Source organism: Coregonus clupeaformis, unplaced genomic scaffold, assembly GCF_020615455.1.
Source record: "Coregonus clupeaformis isolate EN_2021a unplaced genomic scaffold, ASM2061545v1 scaf0294, whole genome shotgun sequence".
Taxonomy (NCBI): Eukaryota; Metazoa; Chordata; class Actinopteri; order Salmoniformes; family Salmonidae; genus Coregonus; species Coregonus clupeaformis.
The window spans coordinates 283799-307500 of record NW_025533749.1 but is presented as its reverse complement, the minus strand read 5'-3'; the positions used below and the strand labels follow the sequence as shown (position 1 = coordinate 307500).

Here is a 23702-nt window from a genome sequence, read left to right as displayed (position 1 = left end):
CTCTTCTCTCTCCAGGTAATGTTACCTCTCTCTCTCTCTCTCTCTCTCTCTCTCTCTCTCTCTTTGCCTCTCTCGTCTCTCTCCAGGTAATGTTACCCCTCTCTCTCTCTCTCTCTCTCTTTGCCTCTCTCTTCTCTCTCCAGGTAATGTTACCTCTCTCTCACTCTCTCTCTCTCTCTCTCTCTCTCTCTTTGCCTCTCTCTAATCTCTCCAGGTAATGTTACCCCTCCCTCTCTCTCTCTTTGCCTCTCTCTTCTCTCTCCAGGTAATGTTACCCCTCCCTCTCTCTCTATTTGCCTCTCTCTCTCTCTCTCTCTCTCTCTCTCTCTCTGTGTCTCCAGTTAATGTCTCCTCTCCCGGCTCTTACTGTCACCTACCCATGAGCCCCCTCTCTTCCCATCTACTGTAACCATCATCCGCATACACTGAGCACCGACCAACACCGGACTTCCATGGACTTTGAAATTTGGTCAGTCTGCCCTGGCCTTGATATCAACGTCCACATATACATAGTTTTTTGGCGTAGAAGTCTATGATTCGGTTAGATTTGGTCTGGTCCGGACCAACCAAATTCGGCCTTGTTTGGGGGTAGAATAATAGCCATATATGCAACAGGATGATTGTGGTTATTTCTACCTTTGTGTACCTAGTTAGGATACATCACCATGAAGATAATTACATTCATATCATCATTATGCATTTCTGTGTAGTACAGATCAGGGACCCATGATGAAATTCCTTTACCGTAATTCTGTTACCGGGTGTAAATCCACTTCACTTACTGTAGTTCAATAACCAAAATATATTTTTTTCAAACTCAAGGTGTCATGTCATAGCTGACACCCCATTTTTTTCTGAAGAAATCTTTTGTTTTTAGAAAACGTGGTCGCATAAAAAACTGAGGGAGAATTTACTGTAACTCTGTTACCAAACTTTGCATCTGCAGTTCTTCCAGTTTCTGTGTAAATTGTTTGAACGAGTCCTTGTGCATATACAGTTGTTGTAATAGTAAAACTAAAGCTAAACTTAGAAAATAAATGCTTTTTGTTTGGGATACATTTTAAAGGGATAAATCTGAGTCTCAGTGTAATTCCGTTACCGTAGAATTGCTCATAACAAAGCAATACGTGTCACCTTGTAGGCTACTACTAAACCAGAACAAGAAACAGTGGTGTGTAGGCTGTATTCTCTTAAAGGGTTAGGAAGAAATACCTGTCAGCTATTTTAACTGGCTGTAATGTCTACTTGGTAAATGTTTTATAATGTATAACTGGAAAGTCGATGTCTGTAATGTCTTTTAGTTGTGTTTGGACCCCAGGAGTTATGGAGTCAGCTAATGGGGATCCAACCAGGTAGACTAGCTGTTGTTATGGAGTCAGCTAATGGGGATCCAACCAGGTAGACTAGCTGTTGTTATGGAGTCAGGGGGTCCAACCAGGTAGACTAGCTGTTGTTATGGAGTCAGCTAATGGGGATCCAACCAGGTAGACTAGCTGTTGTTATGGAGTCAGCTAATGGGGATCCAACCAGGTAGACTAGCTGTTGTTATGGAGTCAGCTAATGGGGATCCAACCAGGTAGACTAGCTGTTGTTATGGAGTCAGCTAATGGGGATCCAACCAGGTAGACTAGCTGTTGTTATGGAGTCAGCTAATGGGGATCCAACCAGGTAGACTAGCTGTTGTTATGGAGTCAGCTAATGGGGATCCAACCAGGTAGACTAGCTGTTGTTATGGAGTCAGCTAATGGGGATCCAAGTCAAATCAAATTAATAACACATTGGACTGTGCATGTTTAAATGCAACATGAAGTCTCTGTTTGAACTTTGACCACAGACAGTAAAAGTGTTGTCATTGTTAATGTTTGGAAATATTGACTGTTCTGTTATTTCTTAGTGTAGCTAAGTGAGCTGTGACTCAAAAATGAGTCTCTCTGGGGAGAGAGAGGAGGGGACCACTGCCTCTAAAATGAGTCTCTCTGGGGAGAGAGAGGAGGAGACCACTGCCTCTAAAATGAGTCTCTCTGGGGAGAGAGAGGAGGGGACCACTGCCTCTAAAATGAGTCTCTCTGGGGAGAGAGAGGAGGAGACCACTGCCTCTAAAATGAGTCTCTCTGGGGAGAGAGAGGAGGGGACCACTGCCTCTAAAATGAGTCTCTCTGGGGGAGAGAGGAGGGGGACCACTGCCTCTAAAATGAGTCTCTCTGGGGAGAGAGAGGAGGGGACCACTGCCTCTAAAATGAGTCTCTCTGGGGAGAGAGAGGAGGGGACCACTGCCTCTAAAATGACTCAAGACACCAGTTCTAAGAGGTAAGAGATTAATTGTAAAATATACAGTTCTCTTAAAAATATCAAACTAATGAAGAGAAAATTGTTCACAAATTACATAACATGTAGGCCTATATCATTCATTTAAAAGGCCAAAAACAGATTTACCAATTGCAGACTGTAGCTTTGTAAAGAAATATCAGGACTTCTATGAGTTCAGCTATAAAGTTGTTGAAATGATGTAGATGAGGTATTGATGAGATATTGATGAGGTGATCTGCCTCCCTGTTTTGTTCAGTGTCCAGAAGCCCAGAGCAGAGTCACCTGCCCCCAGCCTGCTATCAATGAAGAGTGATCAGCCACCTGCTTTCAGCCAGGAACCATTACCAGATGACAATAAGGAAGTGGAGAGTTTGGACAGTGAGGATGCATTAAAGATCACACACAACCTTCTGGACAGAAGAAGTAAGACTGTGTTTCATACAATATTACAAAGAACGGGACAAAGGCCCTTCTAAAACACACACACACACACACACACATACACACACACACACACACACACACACACACACACACACACACACACACACACACACACACACACACACACACACACACAAACTTATGAGTCCCAACTCTCATTGTTTTCTACAGGTCAAACTCTTCTGACAGTCCAACAAGACATTAAGGCTAAACTGAAACACAAATATCAACACATATCTGAAGGAATTGGACACCATGGAAACCAAAGTCTGTTAAAGGACGTCTACACAGAGCTCTACATCACAGAGGGTGGAAGTGGAGGGGTCAATAATGAACATGAGGTGAGACAGATAGAGATGGCATCCAAGAAACAAACCACACAAGAGACACCAATCAAATGCAACGACATCTTCAAGCCTTTACCTGGACAAGACAAACCTATCAGAACTGTGCTGACAAAAGGAATCGCTGGCATTGGAAAAACAGTCTCTGTGCAGAAGGTCATCCTTGACTGGGCAGAGGGAAAAAGCAAATCAGGACGTTCATTTCATGTTTCCTCTTCCTTTCCGTGATCTGAACCTGAAAAAGGACCAATACAGTCTGATGCAACTTCTTTCCCACTACTTCTCAGAGCTGAAAGAGATTGACAGCATTGAAGATGGTGAAACCAAAACTGTTTTCATTTTGGATGGTCTGGATGAGTGTCGACTTCCTCTAGACTTCAAAAACAATGAGAGGTGCTGTGATGTCATGAAGCCAACCTCAGTGGACGTGCTGCTGACAAACCTCATCAAGGGGAATCTGCTTCCCTCTGCTCTCCTCTGGATAACCTCACGGCCTGCAGCAGCCAATCAGATCCCTCCTGAGTGTGTTGACCAGGTGACAGAGGTACGAGGGTTCAATGATCCACAGAAGGAGGAGTACTTCAGGAAGAAAATCACAGATCAGAATCTGGCCAATGAAATCATCAAACACATGAAGACATCAAGGAGCCTCCACATCATGTGCCACATGCCAGTATTCTGTTGGATATCAGCCACTGTCCTTGAGATGATGCTGAAAGAGGCAGAGAAGGATGAAGTCCCCAAAACTCTGACCCAGATGTTCACACACTTCACGCTCATCCAAATCATTGTGAAGAACAAGAAGTACAACAAAGCCACAGAGACAAACCCAAAGGAACTGTCTCAGTCAGACAAAGAGATGATCCTGAAACTGGCAAAGCTGGCTTTCCAACAGCTGCAGAAGGGCAACCTGATCTTCTATGAGGAGGACCTGAGAGAGTGTGGCCTTGATGTCACAGAGGCATCAGAGTACTCAGCATTGTGTACAGAGATCTTTAAAGAAGAATCTGGGCTGAACCAAGAGAAGGTCTACAGCTTTGTGCATCTGAGCATTCAGGAGTTTCTAGCAGCAGTGCATGCTTCAGAATCATGTCTGGACAAGAAGGGACATGTTTTCCCCCCCAAAGCAGTCACTAGTGATGATGATGATGATGATGATGATGATGATAATGAAGAGTACTATGAAGCGTTTTCAGTCAGTGATGGTGATGACGAGGAGAAGAATGATGATGATGATTCCTCTGACGATGACTATGATGAAGCAGCCACTCCAACCCTACTCCAAAATGTCATCACACAACAGTACAGAGACAAGAAGTCAGACCCGTTGTATGACTTAAACAGGAGAGCAGTGGACCAGGCCTTGAAGAGTGAGAATGGACACCTGGACCTGTTCCTCCGCTTCCTTCTGGGCCTCTCACTGGAGTCCAATCAGAATCTGTTACGAGGCCTTCTGACACAGACAGGAAGTACAACGCAGAGCAATGAGGAAACAGTCGAGAGAACAGTCAGGTACCTTTCAGTCAAGATCGAAAGGGAATCCTCACCAGAAAGGATCATCAACTTGTTCCACTGTCTGAATGAACTTGGTGCCAACTCTCTAGTTGAAGAAATGCAAACCTCCCTGCGATCAGGAACTCTTTCAGAAACAAGACTAGAACCTCACCAGTGTTCAGCCCTGGCCTACCTGTTACTGATGTCAGAGGAGGTGCTGGAGGAGTTTGACCTGAAGACATACACCACATCAGAGGAAGGTTATCAGAGGTTGCTGCCGGTAGTGAAAACCTGCAAGAGAGCACTGTAAGTTCTGTAATTGAGTTGATGTATACAGTATCATTATTCTGAAGGATTTGTATATCTAACAGATTATCAACTCTCTCCAGACTGGATCGCTGTGACCTCGCATATGAATCCTGTGAGACTCTGGCTTCAGCTCTGCAGACACCAAACTCCCCCCTGAGAGAACTGGACCTCAGCGACAATGACCTGGGAGACAGAGGAGTGGAGCTGCTCTGTGTTGGACTAACCAGTCCACTCTGCAACATACAGACACTAGTGTGAGTTAAATATCTTCAGTATCCACTGTGAGTGTTTATATATTATGTATGTAGTTAGTATGTGTATGTTTTTAACATTATTTGAATGTCTTGGTAAATATGCAGAAACATACATAAAATTTGATAAATATATCAAACTAAGGTTAAATGTCTTGAGTGAGTTAGTATTTTTTTGACATTGGTTAATCATGTGTCCTTCTGTTATTGTCTTAATGTATCTCATTATTCTTAAAGCTTTGCATATTTAACAGTGTATCACTATATCTCCTCTCTCCAGACTGGCTGGCAGTGAACTCACATATGAATCCTGTGAGACTCTGGCCTCAGCTCTGCAGACACCAAACTCCCCCCTGAGAGAACTGGACCTCAGCTACAATGACCTGGGAGACAGAGGAGTGGAGCTGCTCTGTGTTGGACTAACCAGTCCACTCTGCAACATACAGACACTAGTGTGAGTTAAATATCTTCAGTATCCACTGTGAGTGTTTATATATAATGTATGTACTATATACTGAACAAGAATATAAACGCAACATGCAACAATTTGAAAGGTTTTACTGAGTTACAGTTCATATGAGGAAATCAGTCAATTGAAATAAATTCATTAGGCCCTAATCAATGGATTTCACATAAATGGGAATTCAGATATGCATCTGTTGGTCACAGATACCTTTAAAAAAAGTATGGGTGTCACGCTCTGGCTCCGGGACTCTGTATATTGAGCCGGGGTGTGTTCATTCATTGGGTGTATTTCTATGTTGGTATTTCTGTTGGGTTCATTTCTATGTTTGAGTTAATGACTCCCAATCAGGGGCAACGAGTGTCAGCGGTGGGCTGGTTGTCTCTGATTGGGAGCCATATTTAATCTGTATGTTTTCCTTTGGGTGTTGTGGGTTTTTGTTCCGTGTCGGTATGTTTTACCGTGGACTTCACGAGTCGTGTTTTGTTTTGGTTTTCGTGCTTTAATTAAATAAAGTCATGTTTATTTCACACGCTGCGCCTTGGTCTACTTCTCCTTACCCAGACGATCGTGACAATGGGTGTGTATCAGAAAACCAGTCCGTATCTGGTGTGACCACCATTTGCCTCATGCAGCGCGACACGTCTCCTTCACATAGAGTTGATCAGGCTGTTGATTGTGGCCTGTGGAATGTTCTCCCACTCCTCTTCAATGGCTGTGCGAAGTTGCTGGAAACTGCCGGGAACTGGAAGACGCTGTCGTACACGTCGATCCAGAGCATCCCAAACATGCATGTCTGGTGAGTATGCAGTCCATGGAAGAACTGGGACATTTTCAGCTTCCAGGAATTGTATACAGATCCTTGTGACACGGGGCCGTGCATTATCATGCTGAAACATGAGGTGATGGCGGCGGTTGAATGGCACGACAATGGGCCTCAGGATCTCGTCACGGTATCTCTGTGCATTCAAATTGCCATTGATAAAATGCAATTGTGTTCATTGTCCGTAGCTTATGCCTGCCCATACCATAACCCCACCGCCACCATGGGGCACTCTGTTCACAACGTTGACATCAGCAAACCGCTCGCCCACACAATGCCATCACGACGCCATAAACGCTTTCTGCCATCTTCCCGGTACAGTTGAAACTGGGATTCATCCGTGAAGAGCACACTTCTCCAGTGTGCCAGTGGCCATCGAAGGTGAGCATTTGCCCACTGAAGTCGGTTACGAAGCTGAACTCCAGTCAGGTCAAGACCCTGGTGAGGATGACGAGTACGCAGATGAGCTTCCCTGAGACGGTTTCTGACAGTTTGTGCAGAAATTATTCGGTTGTGAAAACCCACAGTTAAATCAGCTGTCCTGGTGGCTTGTCTCAGACCATCCTGCAGGTGAAGAAGCCGGATGTGGAGGTCCTGGGCTGGCGTGGTTACACATGGTCTGCGGTTGTGAGGCCGGTTGGATGTACTAACAAATTCTATAAAACGATGTTGGAGGCGGTTTATGGAAGAGAAATTAACATAAAATTCTCTAGCAACAGCTCTGGTGGACATTCCTGCAGTCATCATGCCAATTGCACGCTCCCTCAAAACTTGACACATCTGTGGCATTGTGTTGTGTGACAAAACTGCACATTTCAGAGTGGCCTTTTGTTGTCCCCAGCACAAGGTGCACCTGTGTAATGATAATGCTGTTTAATCAGCTTCTTGATATACCACACCTGTCAGGTGAATGGATTATCTTAACAAAATTGATTATCTTAACAAAGGAGAAATTCTCACTAACAGGGATCTAAACAAATTTATGCACAACATTTGAGAGAAATAAGCTTTTGTGCGTATGGAACATATCTGTGATCTTTTATTTCAGCTCATGAAACGTGGAACCAACAATTTACATGTTGGGTTTATATTTCTGTTCAGTATAGTTAGTATGTGTATGTTTTTAACATTATTTTAACATGTTGGGACATATCCAGAAACATACATAACATATATAAAACGAAGGTAAATATCTTGAGTGAGTTAGTATGTTTTTAACATTGGTTAATCATGTGTCCTTCTGTTATTGTCTTAATGCATCTCATTATTCTTAAAGCTTTGCATATTTAACAGTGTATCAACATATCTCCTCTCTCCAGACTGTCTGGCTGTAAACTCACATATGAATCCTGTGAGACTCTGGCTTCAGCTCTGCAGACACCAAACTCCCCCCTGACAGAAATGGACCTCCGCTACAATGACCTGGGAGACAGAGGAGTGGAGCTGCTCTGTGTTGGACTAACCAGTCCACTCTGCAACATACAGACACTAGTGTGAGTTAACTTAATTCAGTATGAGTTATTATGTGGATGTTTTAAACATTTGTTAATCATGTGCTCTTCTGCCCTCTAGTCTACGTCAGTGTGGTCTGACAGAGGGTTGCTGTTCAGATCTGGCCTCAGTCCTGAGTTCACCCAACTCACAACTGAAACAACTGGAGCTGAGAGACAATGACCTGCAGGACTCAGGAGTTACACTGCTGTCTGCTGGACTGGAGGATCCAGACTGTAAACTACACACACTGGGGTAAGTACAGCTGTTTCAGTCAGGTCGGTACTGAGCTGAGTTACACTGCCCTCTGCTGGACTGGAGGATCCAGACTGTAAACTACACACACTGGGGTAAGTACAGCTGTTTCAGTCAGGTCGGTACTGAGCTGAGTTACACTGCCCTCTGCTGGACTGGAGGATCCAGACTGTAAACTACACACACTGGGGTAAGTACAGCTGTTTCAGTCAGGTCGGTACTGAGCTGAGTTACACTGCCCTCTGCTGGACTGGAGGATCCAGACTGTAAACTACACACACTGGGGTATGTACAGCTGTTTCATTCAGGTCGGTACTGAGCTTAGTAAAACAAATACTCTGAACATCTGATGTTTCATGACAATGTTTGTGTCATGGACAAATATACGGGTGTCCTACAAGATGATTGACACCAGTCCACCAACCTAGCCAGCTGTTGTGTCTCTCTGTAGGCTGTCTGGCTGTCTGGTCACAGAGGAGGGCTGTGCTGCTCTGTCTTCAGCTCTGAGGTCAAACCCCTCCCACCTGAAAGAGCTGGACCTGAGCTACAATCACCCAGGAGACTCTGCAGGGGGACTGCTTTCAGCTGCTCTGGTGGATCCCACAGATAAACTGATGAAGCTGAAGTAAGTCAGAATAGATGTCCTAATAGTGTGAGCAGTGGTTGTGTCCTATGAAGTGTAGTAGGTTCAGTAACATGAGGACATGATGGTAGAATACAGGGGACGTTTACCCAGCAGGCTTAGCACTCCAACACAGCATACATCATCACCACATGAATACTCTTCTTCTGCATCTCTGATATCCTGTTGGAATTGTACTCTGTTCTGTATGCAGTAGGTAGGAAAGAATACCTGTATGTCTCTAGTAATGAATTGTACTCTGCTCTGTATGCAGTAGGTAGGATAGAATACCTGTATGTCTCTAGTAATGAATTGTACTCTGTTCTGTATGCAGTAGGTAGGATAGAATACCTGTATTTCTCTAGTAATGAATTGTACTCTGTTCTGTATGCAGTAGGTAGGAAAGAATACCTGTATGTCTCTAGTAATGAATTGTACTCTGTTCTGTATGCAGTAGGTAGGAAAGAATACCTGTATTTCTCTAGTAATGAATTGTACTCTGTTCTGTATGCAGTATGTAGGATAGAATACCTGTATTTCTCTAGTAATGAATTGTACTCTGTTCTGTATGCAGTAGGTAGGATAGAATACCTGTATGTATCTAGTAATGAATTGTACTCTGTTCCGTATGCAGTAGGTAGGGTAGAATACCTGTATTTCTCTAGTAATGAACTTGGATAGTGCACCAGAACACAACAATATGCTTTAAATGTTGACTGCTTTATTTGGTCTTTGTCAGTCAATAACCTGTTTCTTCTTCAGTGTGGATCATGGTAGAGAGTTCAGGCTGAAACCAGGGCTGAGGAAATGTAAGTCTCTTCAATCCTAATTAACTGCATATTCAGAACCATAGTGATATAGTAACTAATCAATACTTGTTCTATACCTACAAAACAACATTTTATATGAAGATGTGGTTTGATTAAACTCTCCTTTTGTCTACAGATGCCTGTCATCTCACCCTGGACCCAAATACAGCAAACCCAGACCTGATACTGTCTGAGGGGAACAGAAAGATGACACGTGTGGAGGAGAAGCAGCATTATGAAGACCATCCAGACAGATTTGACCATCATCCCCAAGTTCTCTGCAGAGAAGGCTTATCTGGATCTCGTTATTACTGGGAGGTGGAGAGGGGTGATGACAAGGCTCTCATTGGTGTAGCGTACAAAGGAATGAAGAGGAAGGGAGTGGAGAATGACAGTTTTATTGGACTCAATAGGAAGTCCTGGAGTTTATTCTTCTCTGACAGTGTATATCACTTTCACCATGCTGGAGTCAACAGATTCTTCCCTGGTCCTGTTTCTAACAGAGTTGGAGTGTATCTGGACTGGCCAGCTGGTACTTTGTCCTTCTATGGTGTGTCCTCCTGTGGTACACTGACACACCTTTACACAGAACACACCACATTCACTGAACCCCTCTATCCTGGGTTTGGGGTTTATTCCTCCTCCTCCTCCTCCTCAGTGACCCTGTGTCAGATAGATGACCAACACATTCAAAGGTGAGTCATAGCAATGTTTCATCATGTGTTTTCCTCTGGAATCATTCCTACAATTAGATTAGTAGTGGTGTGTTTTAATGTGTTCTGTTGGACCTACAGACAGTTAGATTAGTAGTAGTGGTGTGTTTTAATGTGTTCTGTTGGACCTACAGACAGTTAGATTAGTAGTAGTGGTGTGTTTTAATGTGTTCTGTTGGACCTACAGACAGTTAGATTAGTAGTAGTGGTGTGTTTTAATGTGTTCTGTTGGACCTACAGACAGTTAGATTAGTAGTAGTGGTGTGTTTTAATGTGTTCTGTTGGACCTACAGACAGTTAGATTAGTAGTAGTGGTGTGTTTTAATGTGTTCTGTTGGACCTACAGACAGTTAGATTAGTAGTAATGGTGTGTTTTAATGTGTTCTGTTGGACCTACAGACAGTTAGATTAGTAGTAGTGGTGTGTTTTAATGTGTTCTGTTGGACCTACAGACAGTTAGATTAGTAGTAGTGGTGTGTTTTAATGTGTTCTGTTGGACCTACAGACAGTTAGATTAGTAGTAGTGGTGTGTTTTAATGTGTTCTGTTGGACCTACAGACAGTTAGATTAGTAGTAGTGGTGTGTTTTAATGTGTTCTGTTGGACATACAGACAGTTAGATTAGTAGTAGTGGTGTGTTTTAATGTGTTCTGTTGGACCTACAGACAGTTAGATTAGTAGTAGTGGTGTGTTTTAATGTGTTCTGTTGGACCTACAGACAGTTAGATTAGTAGTAGTGGTGTGTTTTAATGTGTTCTGTTGGACCTACAGACAGTTAGATTAGTAGTAGTGGTGTGTTTTAATGTGTTCTGTTGGACCTACAGTTAGATTAGTAGTAGTGGTGTGTTTTAATGTGTTCTGTTGGACCTACAGACAGTTAGATTAGTAGTAGTGGTGTGTTTTAATGTGTTCTGTTGGACCTACAGATAGTTAGATTAGTAGTAGTGGTGTGTTTTAATGTGTTCTGTTGGACCTACAGACAGTTAGATTAGTAGTAGTGGTGTGTTTTTAATGTGTTCTGTTGGACCTACAGACAGTTAGATTAGTAGTAGTGGTGTGTTTTAATGTGTTCTGTTGGACCTATAGACAGTTAGATTAGTAGTGGTGGTGTGTTTTAATGTGTTCTGTTGGACCTACAGACAGTTAGATTAGTAGTAGTGGTGTGTTTTAATGTGTTCTGTTGGACCTACAGACAGTTAGATTAGTAGTAGTGGTGTGTTTTAATGTGTTCTGTTGGACCTACAGACAGTTAGATTAGTAGTAGTGGTGTGTTTTAATGTGTTCTGTTGGACCTACAGACAGTTAGATTAGTAGTAGTGGTGTGTTTTAATGTGTTCTGTTGGACCTACAGACAGTTAGATTAGTAGTAGTGGTGTGTTTTAATGTGTTCTGTTGGACCTACAGACAGTTAGATTAGTAGTAGTGGTGTGTTTTAATGTGTTCTGTTGGACCTACAGACAGTTAGATTAGTAGTAGTGGTGTGTTTTAATGTGTTCTGTTGGACCTACAGACAGTTAGATTAGTAGTAGTGGTGTGTTTTAATGTGTTCTGTTGGACCTACAGACAGTTAGATTAGTAGTAGTGGTGTGTTTTAATGTGTTCTGTTGGACCTACAGACAGTTAGATTAGTAGTGGTGGTGTGTTTTAATGTGTTCTGTTGGACCTACAGACAGTTAGATTAGTAGGAGTGGTGTGTTTTAATGTGTTCTGTTGGACCTACAGACAGTTAGATTAGTAGTAGTGGTGTGTTTTAATGTGTTCTGTTGGACCTACAGACAGTTAGATTAGTAGTGGTGTGTTTTAATGTGTTCTGTTGGACCTACAGACAGTTAGATTAGTAGTAGTGGTGTGTTTTAATGTGTTCTGTTGGACCTACAGACAGTTAGATTAGTAGTAGTGGTGTGTTTTAATGTGTTCTGTTGGACCTACAGACAGTTAGATTAGTAGTAGTGGTGTGTTTTAATGTGTTCTGTTGGATGTACTGATGTTTTCTCTCCTATGTCTCACTGTAGTGTCAGTTTCACTCTAACCACAAGAGGGCATCAGAACCTGTTAAAATGATACCTGGTGACTTCACGTCTCTAGGGGCTTTCATCAAGATAAGCAATGTCACCTGTAATGTCACCATCAGTATTGACTTCATGGAAGTTGACATAGTGTTATGTCACATTTGGCAATGCACCCTACATAGGGAGCTGTTCTGTCACCCTTTATACACCCTTTGTATTGCTTATGAAGACTGTTTGTATGCTATATAAAGCCTTTATAAGTTGTATTTAGTTTAATCACAGTCTATCCATCTGCTTTCCCAACACCAGAGACCATGGTGGAGAGTGTTGTATCAAGCCTGGACCTGAGAACACCAGAGACCAGATATGTGAGTGTTAACTGATAATTGTTTTAAAATCAAAATATGATTAAAGCGTTCTTGAGTCCCAGGCAAGGAACACAATCATGATATATTTGGTCAAAACAAACTTAAAGGTAGAGTCAGCAATATGATGTAGATGCACAAAGTAAACATCATAGTGGGTAAACTTCTACAACAACTAAGAGTGTTGGAGCGCGATGCTAAACTTCTCTGTTTTGGTCCCGTGGCTACCACGCTGTGAGAGAGTGAAGAGAACCCGTGCACATGGGCAGATACTGTGTGAGAGAGAAGTCAGGCATCTTGCTCATCACAATATCTGCGGTGCTGCTCGTACAACATCATTTAGCTGACTCTACCTTTAAGCTCTCATCCTGGGATCTACCAGAAATCAGGCCCCCAACATCTCCAAAACATGGACCAGAACCATGTTGTTTCCTGCTTCCACAAACATTCATTAATATAACACTAATGTCAGATTATGGTATGATAATGAGTGTACATTCTGAGACTGTTGCTCACTTACATTCATTTTTATTACAAGTCTGTTTAATATTTATTAATTCATTATTACATGAGATTGTCCGTTTTAAATAACAACTACTTTTGACTTCAGGGATTCCTCAGAGCTGTAAGACTTGTGACCATGTTGAGGTAAGTCATAATGTCAATTCTCACTTTTACATACCTTCAGGAGTCAAGCACAGTCTGAAAGCCAGGTGTGTACTGACCAACCATTCATACTGGGATATAGACAGTCCTGTGTTCTGCTTGTAGGAATGCAGGATTTTAACTTCTGTCATATTTTGTCATTAGACAGTTTAATTGGATCAATCACCAGCATTCCATGTAACATTGAATAAATACATTAGATAAATTACTTTGTTCATTTAATGGGCCAGTTTCCCGTACAAAGATTAAGCCTAATCTTGGACCTTAAAAAACTTTCTATTGAAACTTCCATTGATCATGCTTTAAGTCCAGCACTAGACTCAATCTGTGTCCAGGAAACTGGCCCCATATGTATAACTGACATGCTTGTCCTTGTTCAGGACTCCACACACTGGCTTCCGATTGAACCCTTTACTTCCACTGTCCAGGGAGTGACAATGTTCAGGTAAAATAACTACTTTTAACATTTCATTCCACTTGCTAGTGTATTTCCCCATTACATTTGGGAATAGGCTTACATTTACATTACATTTTAGTCATTTAGCAGACGCTCTTATCCAGAGCGACTTACAGGAGCAATTAGGGTTAAGTGCCTTGCTCAAGGGCACATTTACGTCATTTAGCAGACGCTCTTATCCAGAGCGACTACAAATTGGTGCATTCACCCTATAGCCAGTGGGATAACCACTTTACAATTATAAAAAAAAAAAAAAAAATCTTTTTTTTTTTGGGGGGGTGGGGGGTTAGAAGGATTACTTTATCCTATCCCAGGTGTTCCTTAAAGAGGTGGGGTTTCAAATGTCTCCGGAAGGTGGTGAGTGACTCCGCTGTCCTGGCGTCGTGAGGGAGCTTGTTCCACCATTGGGGTGCCAGAGCAGCGAACAGCTTTGACTGGGCTGAGCGGGAACTATGCTTCCGCAGAGGAAGGGGAGCCAGCAGGCCAGAGGTGGATGAACACAATGCCCTCGCCTGGGTGTAGGGACTGATCAGAGCCTGAAGGTACGGAGGTGCCGTTCCCCTCACTGCTCCATAGGCAAGCACCATGGTCTTGTAACGGATGCGAGCTTCAACTGGAAGCCAGTGGAGTGTGCGGAGGAGGGGGGTGACGTGAGAGAACTTGGGAAGGTTGAACACCAGACGGGCTGCGGCATTCTGGATGAGTTGTAGGGGTTTAATGGCACAGGCAGGGAGCCCAGCCAACAGCGAGTTGCAGTAATCCAGACGGGAGATGACAAGTGCCTGGATTAAGACCTGTGCCGCTTCCTGTTTAAGGCAGGGTCGTACTCTCCGAATGTTGTAGAGCATGAACCTGCAGGATCGGGTCACCGCCTTGATGTTAGCGGAGAACGACAGGGTGTTGTCCAGGGTCAACGGAGTTGTCAACCGTGATGGCGAGATCATGGAACGGGCAGTCCTTCCCCGGGAGGAAGAGCAGCTCCGTCTTGCCAGGGTTCAGCTTGAGGTGGTGATCCGTCATCCATACTGATATGTCGGCCAGACATGCAGAGATGCGATTCGCCACCTGGTTATCAGAAGGGGGAAAGGAGAAGATTAGTTGTGTATCGTCAGCGTAGCAAAGATAGGAGAGGCCATGTGAGGATATGACAGAGCCAAGTGACTTGGTGTATAGGGAGAAAAGGAGAGGGCCTAGAACTGAGCCCTGGGGGACACCAGTGGTGAGAGCACGTGGTGCGGGAGACAGCTTCTCGCCACGCCACTTGGTAGGAGCGACCGGTCAGGTAGGACGCAATCCAGGAGTGAGCCGCGCCGGAGATGCCCAGCTCGGAGAGGGTGGAGAGGAGGATCTGATGGTTCACTGTATCAAAGGCAGCAGACAGGTCTAGAAGGACAAGAGCAGAGGAGAGAGAGTTAGCTTTAGCAGTGCGGAGAGCCTCCGTGACACAGAGAAGAACAGTCTCAGTTGAATGACCAGTCCTGAAACCTGACTGGTTTGGATCAAGAAGGTCATTCTGAGAGAGATAGCAAGAGAGTTGGCTAAAGACGGCACGCTCAATAGTTTTGGAAAGAAAAGAAAGAAGGGATACTGGTCTGTAGTTGTTGACATCAGTGGGATCGAGTGTTGGTTTTTTGAGAAGGGGTGCAACTCTCGCTCTCTTGAAGACGGAAGGGACATGGCCAGCGGTCAAGGGATGAGTTGATCAGCGAGGTGAGGTAGGGGAGAAGGTCACCGGAGATGGTCTGGAGAAGAGAGGAGGGGATGGGGTCAAGCGGGCAGGTTGTTGGGCGGCCTGCAGTCACTAGTCGCAAGATTTTATCTGGAGAGAGAGGGGAGAAAGAAGTCAAAGCATAGGGTAGGGCAGTGTGAGCAGGACCAGCAGTGTCATCAGACTTAACAAACGAGGATCGGATGTCGTCAACCTTCTTTTCAAAGTGGTTGACAAAGTCATCCACAGAGAGGGGGGGAGATTCAGCAGTGAGGAGAATGTGGCAAATAGCTTCCTAGGGTTAGAGGCAGATGCTTGGAATTTAGAGTGGTAGAAAGTGGCCTTAGCAGCAGAAACAGATGAAGAAAATGTAGAGAGGAGGGAGTGAAAAGATGCCAGGTCGGCAGGGAGTTTAGTTTTCTTCCATTTCCGCTCAGCTGCCCGGAGCTCTGTTCTGTGAGCTCGCAATGAGTCATCAAGCCACGGAGCTGGAGGGGAGGACCGAGCCGGCCGGGAGGATAGGGGACACAGGGAGTCAAAGGATGCAGAAAGGGAGGAGAGGAGGGTTGAGGAGGCAGAATCAGGAGATTGGAGGAGAAGGATTGAGCAGAGGGAAGAGATGATAGGATGGAAGAGGAGAGAGTAGTGGGAGAGAGAGAGCGAAGGTTGCGGCGGCGCGTTACCATCTGTGTAGGGGCAGAGTGAGTAGTGTTGGAGGAGAGCGAGAGAGAAAAGGATACAAAGTAGTGGTCGGGAGACATGGAGGGAGTTGCAGTGAGATTAGTAGAAGAGCAACATCTAGTAAAGATGAAGTCAAGCGTATTGCCTGCCTTGTGAGTGGGGGGTGGTGAGAGGGTGAGGTCAAAAGAGGAGAGGAGTGGAAAGAAGGAGGCAGAGAGAAATGAGTCAAATGTAGACGTGGGGAGGTTGAAATCCCCCAAAACTGTGAAGGGTGAGCCATCCTCAGGAAAGGAACTTATCAAGGCGTCAAGCTCATTGATGAACTCTCCAAGGGAACCTGGAGGGCGATAGATGACAAGGATATTAAGCTTAAATGGGCTAGTGACTGTGACAGCGTGGAATTCAAATGAGGAGATAGACAGATGGGTTAGGGGAAAAATTGAGAATGACCACTTGGGAGAGATGAGGATTCCTGTGCCACCACCCCTCTGACCAGATGCTCTCGGGGTATGCGAGAACACATGGTCAGACGAGGAGAGAGCAGTAGGAGTAGCAGTGTTTTCAGTGGTAATCCATGTTTCTGTCAGCGCCAGGAAGTCGAGGGACTGGAGGGTAGCATAGGCTGGGATGAAGTCAGCCTTGTTGGCGGCAGAACGGCAGTTCCAGAGGCTGCCTGAGACCTGGAACTCCAGGTGTGTGGTGCGTGCAGGGACCACCAGGTTAGAGAGGCAGCAGCCATGCGGTGTGAGGCGTTTGTGTAGCCTGTGCGGAGAGGAGAGAACAGGGATAGGCAGAGGCATAGTTGACAGGCTGCAGCAGATGGCTACAATAATGCAGAGGAGATCGGAATGAAATGAACTAAACATCAGGGAAAGGAGAGAGCAGGCCTCCCTCACCAAAAAAAATATATATATATAACTCTCCCAACTTCCACCTCAGAAACTATAATTGTTTCACTGAACCACCCGAGTAAAACTCTCCCAACTTCCACTTTAGAAATTAGAATTGTTGTAAACTACAGCAGACTGTTATCAGTAGCTGTAATTAAGTACAGCAGCTACTAATCCAACCTCTCCATTTGACGATTGACCCTCTCTACCATATCTTGTTGTTGCCCTCAGGCACAGGACACCCAAAGGGCGTTATGAGTGCACAGTGTCTGGGCTCCGCTGGGTGTGTGAGAGAGATGTCATTCTGAAGTATCACTTCAGGAACTGGGAACCCTACAGTCAACTTCTGAAAGACATGCAGTACGGACAAGGTGGTCCATTGCTGGACATCACTATGGAGTTAGGTGAACTGGAGGAAGTTCATCTGCCACACTTTGTCTGTTTAGGTAAAACCATATAGACATAGTATTCAGAAAGACATTTCCATGTAACTGAGTTTCACTTCCTGAATGAATAAATGAATATTCTGGGAGTTTGAGTTTACTGTGATCTGATACCGCATATTCCTTGTGTTTTAGTTGTTTGAATAATACAATATTTGTCTTTCTGTCTCCTTTTTATTGTGTTGTTCAGGGACCAACCCTTCCCTGAGGAATGAGATGAAGATTCTTCATGTAGAGGAACATGGAGTGTCTGTTGAGGAAGTGCATGAGGTCACCAGATTCCATGCTAAGATTCTCCATCCCAGGTTCTCAGCTATCTCTGTTATACTGAGCTATATCTTTTTTTGGAACGTAGATGTCCACTGTGACGTGGTCCTCTATATGGCAGTAAAAAAGGCAACAGTAATTTCACGGCTGTACATGCTCCTCAGAAACTCCAGTCAGAAAGAGGTGAGGCACCATCATTGAAGTGACAACAGTATGTTGAAACTTACTAAAGGAAAGCTGATAGTTTGTTGAAAATCTATAGATTACGAAGACAACATGCAGCTCTGTGAGAAATCTATTTCTGTCTCATTCATTTGAAGAGCCAGTAGACGGCACTCTTCTCTCTGTTCGAAGGAGAACCCAATGCCCCGGGGCAGTGAAGGGGACATTGCCCCGTGTAAGGTGCTGTCTTTCGCATGGGACGTTAAACAGGTTTCCTGACGCTCTGTGGTCACTAAAGATCCCATGGCACTTATCGTAAGAGTAGGGGTGTTAACCCCGGTGTCCTGGCTAAATTCACTATCTGGCCCTCATACCATCATGGCCACCTAATCATCCCCAGCTTCTAATTGGCTCATTCAACCCCTTTCCCCTGTAACACTTCCCGAGGTCGTTGCTGTAAAAGAGACTCTCTTCTCAGTCAATTACCTGGTAAAATAAGGGTAAAATAAATACAAAATAGTGTACACATTTTTGGGGGTTGATAAAAAGGGATTGCTCAGTGAGCTGCATGTTGTGTGAATTATTAGACTACATTGTTCAGACTGACTACTACACTGCTCATTTTGTAGGCTGTTCGGGACCGGGAGAAGAATCAGGTGTCCCAAGGATATTCAGAATTTCTGCTGTCAAGTCCAAAGGGGTCCTTAAAGCTGAACAGTTGGTTTGCAGTCAAGAATCCCCATTCCTCCTCCATCTATCCAGAGGTGCAGTTTTAGCAGGCTGAGGACATGAATCTGTCATATAATATATTAATAACTGGAATATCATTCTATTTCTTTCTCTCTTTCTCTGTCTGTTGTCTCAATCGTTGCACCATATGACCTTCTACAGAAGATTCAGCTGTTACCAGCAGACACCACACCAAGCTGTTGTAAGATGGTTATGAGAAACACAGGGGTTGACATTGAGATGGAGTTAATTGGGGATGATGAGAGGACAGTATGGAAATCAGTGGTATCAAAAGGTAAGAAATACTATACATGAACAGTATGTCAATCATAAATGTCATTTTCATACAGATGCTATTAAAATGTTTTTATGATGTTTTCTCTTGTTTGTCTTTTAGATGAATACAGCAAAGACTCTCATCCAATAGGTACGTTTGTTTTTGTGGACGAGGTTTATAAAACGGGTTATAGAGCGAACGTCTCTTCAAGTTGTGATGAAGGACACTGATGAAGACCTTCATGTTCAGTGGGGTGATGAAGACCTTCATGAGTCATGTTCAGTGGGGTGATGAAGGTCTACATGAGTCATGTTCAGTGGGGTGATGAAGGTCTTCATGAGTCATGTTCAGTGGGGTGATGAAGGTCTTCATGAGTCATGTTCAGTGGGGTGATGAAGGTCTTCATGAGTCATGTTCAGTGGGGTGATGAAGGTCTTCATGAGTCATGTTCAGTGGGGTGATGAAGGTCTTCATGAGTCATGTTCAGTGGGGTGATGAAGGTCTTCATGAGTCATGTTCAGTGGGGTGATGAAGGTCTTCATGAGTCATGTTCAGTGGTGTGATGAAGGTCTTCATGAGTCATGTTCAGTGGGGTGATGAAGGTCTTCATGAGTCATGTTCAGTGGGGTGATGAAGGTCTTCATGAGTCATGTTCAGTGGGGTGATGAAGGTCTTCATGAGTCATGTTCAGTGGGGTGATGAAGGTCTTCATGAGTCATGTTCAGTGGGGTGATGGTCTTCATGAGTCATGTTCAGTTGTGTGTAATGCTACAGAACATTCAGACAGAAACCCAGTGCCTTGCAAAAGTATCTGCATCACATTTTATTGTGTTACAAAGCGGGAATCAAGGGGATTTAATTGTCATTTTATGTCAACAATCTACACCAAATACTCTAATAACAAAGTGGAAGAATATGTATATATATATATATATATATATTTAGATTGATAGAAATGAAATAGCTCCCTGAGTCAATACATGTTAGAAACACCTTGGCAGCCATTACAGCTGGGAGTCTTCTTGTCTAAGTCTCTAAGAGCTTTACACACCTGGATTGTACAATATTAGCCCATTATTCTTTTCATAATTCTTCAAGCTCTGTCAAGATGTTGGGGATCGTGGGTAGACTGCAGTTTCCAAGTCTTGCCATTGATTTTCAAGCAGATTTAAGTCAAAACTGTAACTTGGCCACTCCGGAACATTCACTGTCTTCTTGGTAAGCAACTCCAGTTTATATTTGGCCTTGTGTTGTAGGTTATTGTCCTGCTGAAAGGTGAATTCCTCTCCCAGTGTCTGGTGAAAAGTATACTGAAGCAAGTTTTCCTCTGGGATTTAGTCTGTGCTTAGCTGTGTCTGGGTGGTTTAATACATCACCCACAGGATAATTATTAACTTGACCATGCTTAAAGAGATATTCAATGTCTGATGTGTTATTGTTACCCATCTACCAATCACTGCCCTTCTTTAGGAGGCTTTCTAAAAGATCCCTGGTCTTTGTATATAGTTGAATCTGTGCTTGAAATGCGATACTTGACTGAGGGACCTTCCAGATGTTGAATGTATGGGGGACCTGTCCACTTTGACATTAGAGTATTCTGAGTAGATTGTTGATAAAACATTAATAATATATTTTCAATGACTTCTCAATAAACCTAATACGAAAATGTGTTATTTCAATTTGTTATTTTAAATTGACTGACTTTAATTGGAATTGACCACAACCCTGGAGTCGGCTCTATACAATAAATGACTATCAGAGGAATGATAACTGGAGAGACTGGAAGATGTAGAAACAGCTGCTGTTAACCCTAAAGCCATATTAATTTAATTGACCCCCCCTTCAGCATTAACAGTCCCTGACATTCCTGCTGAGGAGTTTCTGAAGAAACACTGGGCTAAACTAATTCAGCGAACCAAAAACTCAATGCCAATAGCAGATGATCTGTGGTCAAAGAACATGATTGGTGAAGAAGAGCACTCCAGAATAACAGCTGAAACAACTGAACAGGACCGAATGAGAAAACTACTGAAAGCAGTCATCTCCAAAGGACCAGAAGTGACGGGAGCTTGTCTCAAAGCTCTCGTTGAACATGAAAACCATCTTGTTAAGGACCTGAGTGAATCTAGGTAAGACAGTTTTCTTTGCTCCCTCCCTTGAATATGTGTAATGATTAAAATATAGGTCAAATAAAAACACAGCTACCCAGATCAAAGAGGAACTGTTTTTCCAGAATGGTAGCATGTTTTTGTGTTTCTGTCTGTAATAAATGACTGTTATCTTATTGTAGTTACATCATAGGACCATCATCACATCATTATCTCAGGTGGAACTCCTCCTTCTCCTCCATACTTTCTGATCTCTCTCTTCCCTTCTCCTCCATACTTTCTGATCTCTCTCTCCCCTTCTCCTCCATACTTTCTGATCTCTCTCTTCCCTTCTCCTCCATACTTTCTGATCTCTCTCTTCCCTTCTCCTCCATACTTTCTGATCTCTCTCTTCCCTTCTCCTCCATACCTTTCTGATCTCTCTCTTCCCTTCTCCTCCATACTTTCTGATCTCTCTCTTCCCTTCTCCTCCATACTTTCTGATCTCTCTCTTCCCTTCTCCTCCATACTTTCTGATCTCTCTCTTCCCTTCTCCTCCATACTTTCTGATCTCTCTCTTCCCTTCTCCTCCATACTTTCTGATCTCTCTCTCTTCCCTTCTCCTCCATACTTTCTGATCTCTCTCTTCCCTTCTCCATACTTTCTGATCTCTCTCTTCCATTCTCCTCCATCCTCTTTCTTGTAGAACCTAATCTGAAGACGCTGAGGCCTATCTCCTAGTCTGTGGACTAAGACACTTCTTCACCTAATCTGAAGACGCTGAGGCCTGTCTCCTAGTCTGTGGACTAAGACACTTCTTCACCTAATCTGAAGACGCTGAGGCCTGTCTCCTAGTCTGTGGACTAAGACACTTCTTCACCTAGGAATGTATTTTGTGTGTGTGTCTTTGTATATACTGTGTGTGAGTTGGTCTCTGATTACTGTGATTAGTTCAATGTAACGTCATATACTATACATTATAATCAGTCTGTTTTGGGTTTGCAGAATCATTGTATATCATTGGTTTTCCATCCTATCATGTTACCACACAGATGTGACTGTCTAGCTCAGCGGTTCCCAATCTTTCCCATTCTGGAGACCATCAAATCACCGTCCAAAGCTCTTGAGGACCACCATTCACGGAGTCGCTGTTCTTTTTTCACATCAAATATATTGCCGGTCAAATTCTATCAATAGATGTGAATGTAACAAAGCCTGTAAAGGTCTATTATTATAAACTAGTTGCATTGTGAAAAGGAATGTAAAATGGATTATAATACCATTAATACTCCCAACTGTTATTATTTTTGAATAATAAAATACTACAATCTAAAAAGTAATTGAGGACCACCTGCACCACCCCCCAAGGACCACAGGTTGGGAACCACTGGTCTGGAGTCCTTCTGCCAAACCTGGTTGTTGTGTCACACTGCCCCCTCCTGGTAGCACTTCAAAACATCACCTCATTAAATACAAAAATGTAATTGCAGTTTTACTAGATAGAATCTTAACTTATAGGCTGAATACTTGTATTAAGTGTATGAAGACTTTACATGAACCTATGGGTGTTGAATCTGCCCACTGTGTTGAAACAGGAAGTCCATTTATAATGAAGTAGAGGAACGGGTCCACCTCTGATTGTAGATCAATGATGATAGTGATTTTTTTTTATACTGAAATTCGTAACATTTAATTAGGAAATGTTAGCAGACTTAGAATGTTGTTTAACAATATGAAAAAAGCAATAAAGTCCATCGCCTTTATAGCACAAATAATATTATAGCATCGACATTTGTTAACAGCATTAAAAGTAATGATTACTAGATAGTTGTGAGATTGATCAATATAAATGTTGGTTTAAGAGTGTTCAGCCCCATGACCACGATCAGTGCCAAGTGGTGGAATAAGGGAACTGCTTGTCAAGCGTAGAACGGGGAAAATATACTGTATGTTGAAAATGGGTTTAATTGTGAGAGTAATAATGACATTATTTATTTAATTATATTGACATTGTGAATTCATGCAACGGCTTGACAGGCTAAATATAATTTGACCACATCGGTGCATTGGTAACGATAATAATCCATATAAAGTACAGTCATTTGTTAAATTAGAGGTACCTGTGAAAGTGAAACTATTGTGTAAATCCTATAAAAGACTGAGATAATGGAAATCCAATGAGAGATGGCTGATCTGCTCTGTTGGAAGATCTGGCACCGCTGCATTTCACAGAGAGCACGTTTTTAGAGACAGGTGGGACTTTTTTAGCAGAAAGTACAGATTGGCTCATCAGATATCGTTTCCCAAAACCAATCTTATAGGATCTTTGAGAGGATTTAAGACCTACTTTAGAAAGGCAAACCCATGCCATTCGGGTGCGCGTCAAAGTGTTATCCATCCTCGGGTTTTTGGCAACGGGCACTTTTCAGCCGGAGCTTTCCGATCGGCCAGCGGCATCTCACATCCCTCGATGAGCCAATGTTTTGGATGCAATCATCAGCAAAACGTACTGTAACATACAATTCCCACCATCGCGCAACAGGTTAAGAGGGGTTTCTTTGTCATCAATGGGTTCTCAAATACGAACGGAGAAATAGACGGCCCCCACATCGCCATAAAAGCACCATCCCAAAACGA

At 43.3% G+C, this 23702-nt stretch overlaps 1 protein-coding gene across 1 annotated transcript; it reads left to right on the top strand.

Annotated features, from left to right (window-relative positions):
* Positions 1-2218: 2218 nt before the first annotated feature.
* On the top strand, positions 2219-21810 carry LOC121560147. The gene is given in 19 exon segments (XM_045214662.1): positions 2219-2307; positions 2564-2730; positions 2923-3281; positions 3283-4895; positions 4979-5152; positions 8008-8181; positions 8633-8806; positions 9566-9612; positions 9749-10307; positions 12643-12701; positions 13309-13346; positions 13745-13809; positions 17332-17546; positions 17734-17993; positions 18602-18736; positions 18864-18996; positions 19099-19128; positions 20825-21107; positions 21772-21810. Coding segments are annotated over 19 exon segments (4563 nt in total). The 5' UTR covers positions 2219-2236; the 3' UTR covers positions 21779-21810.
* The last annotated feature ends 1892 nt before the right edge of the window (positions 21811-23702 follow it).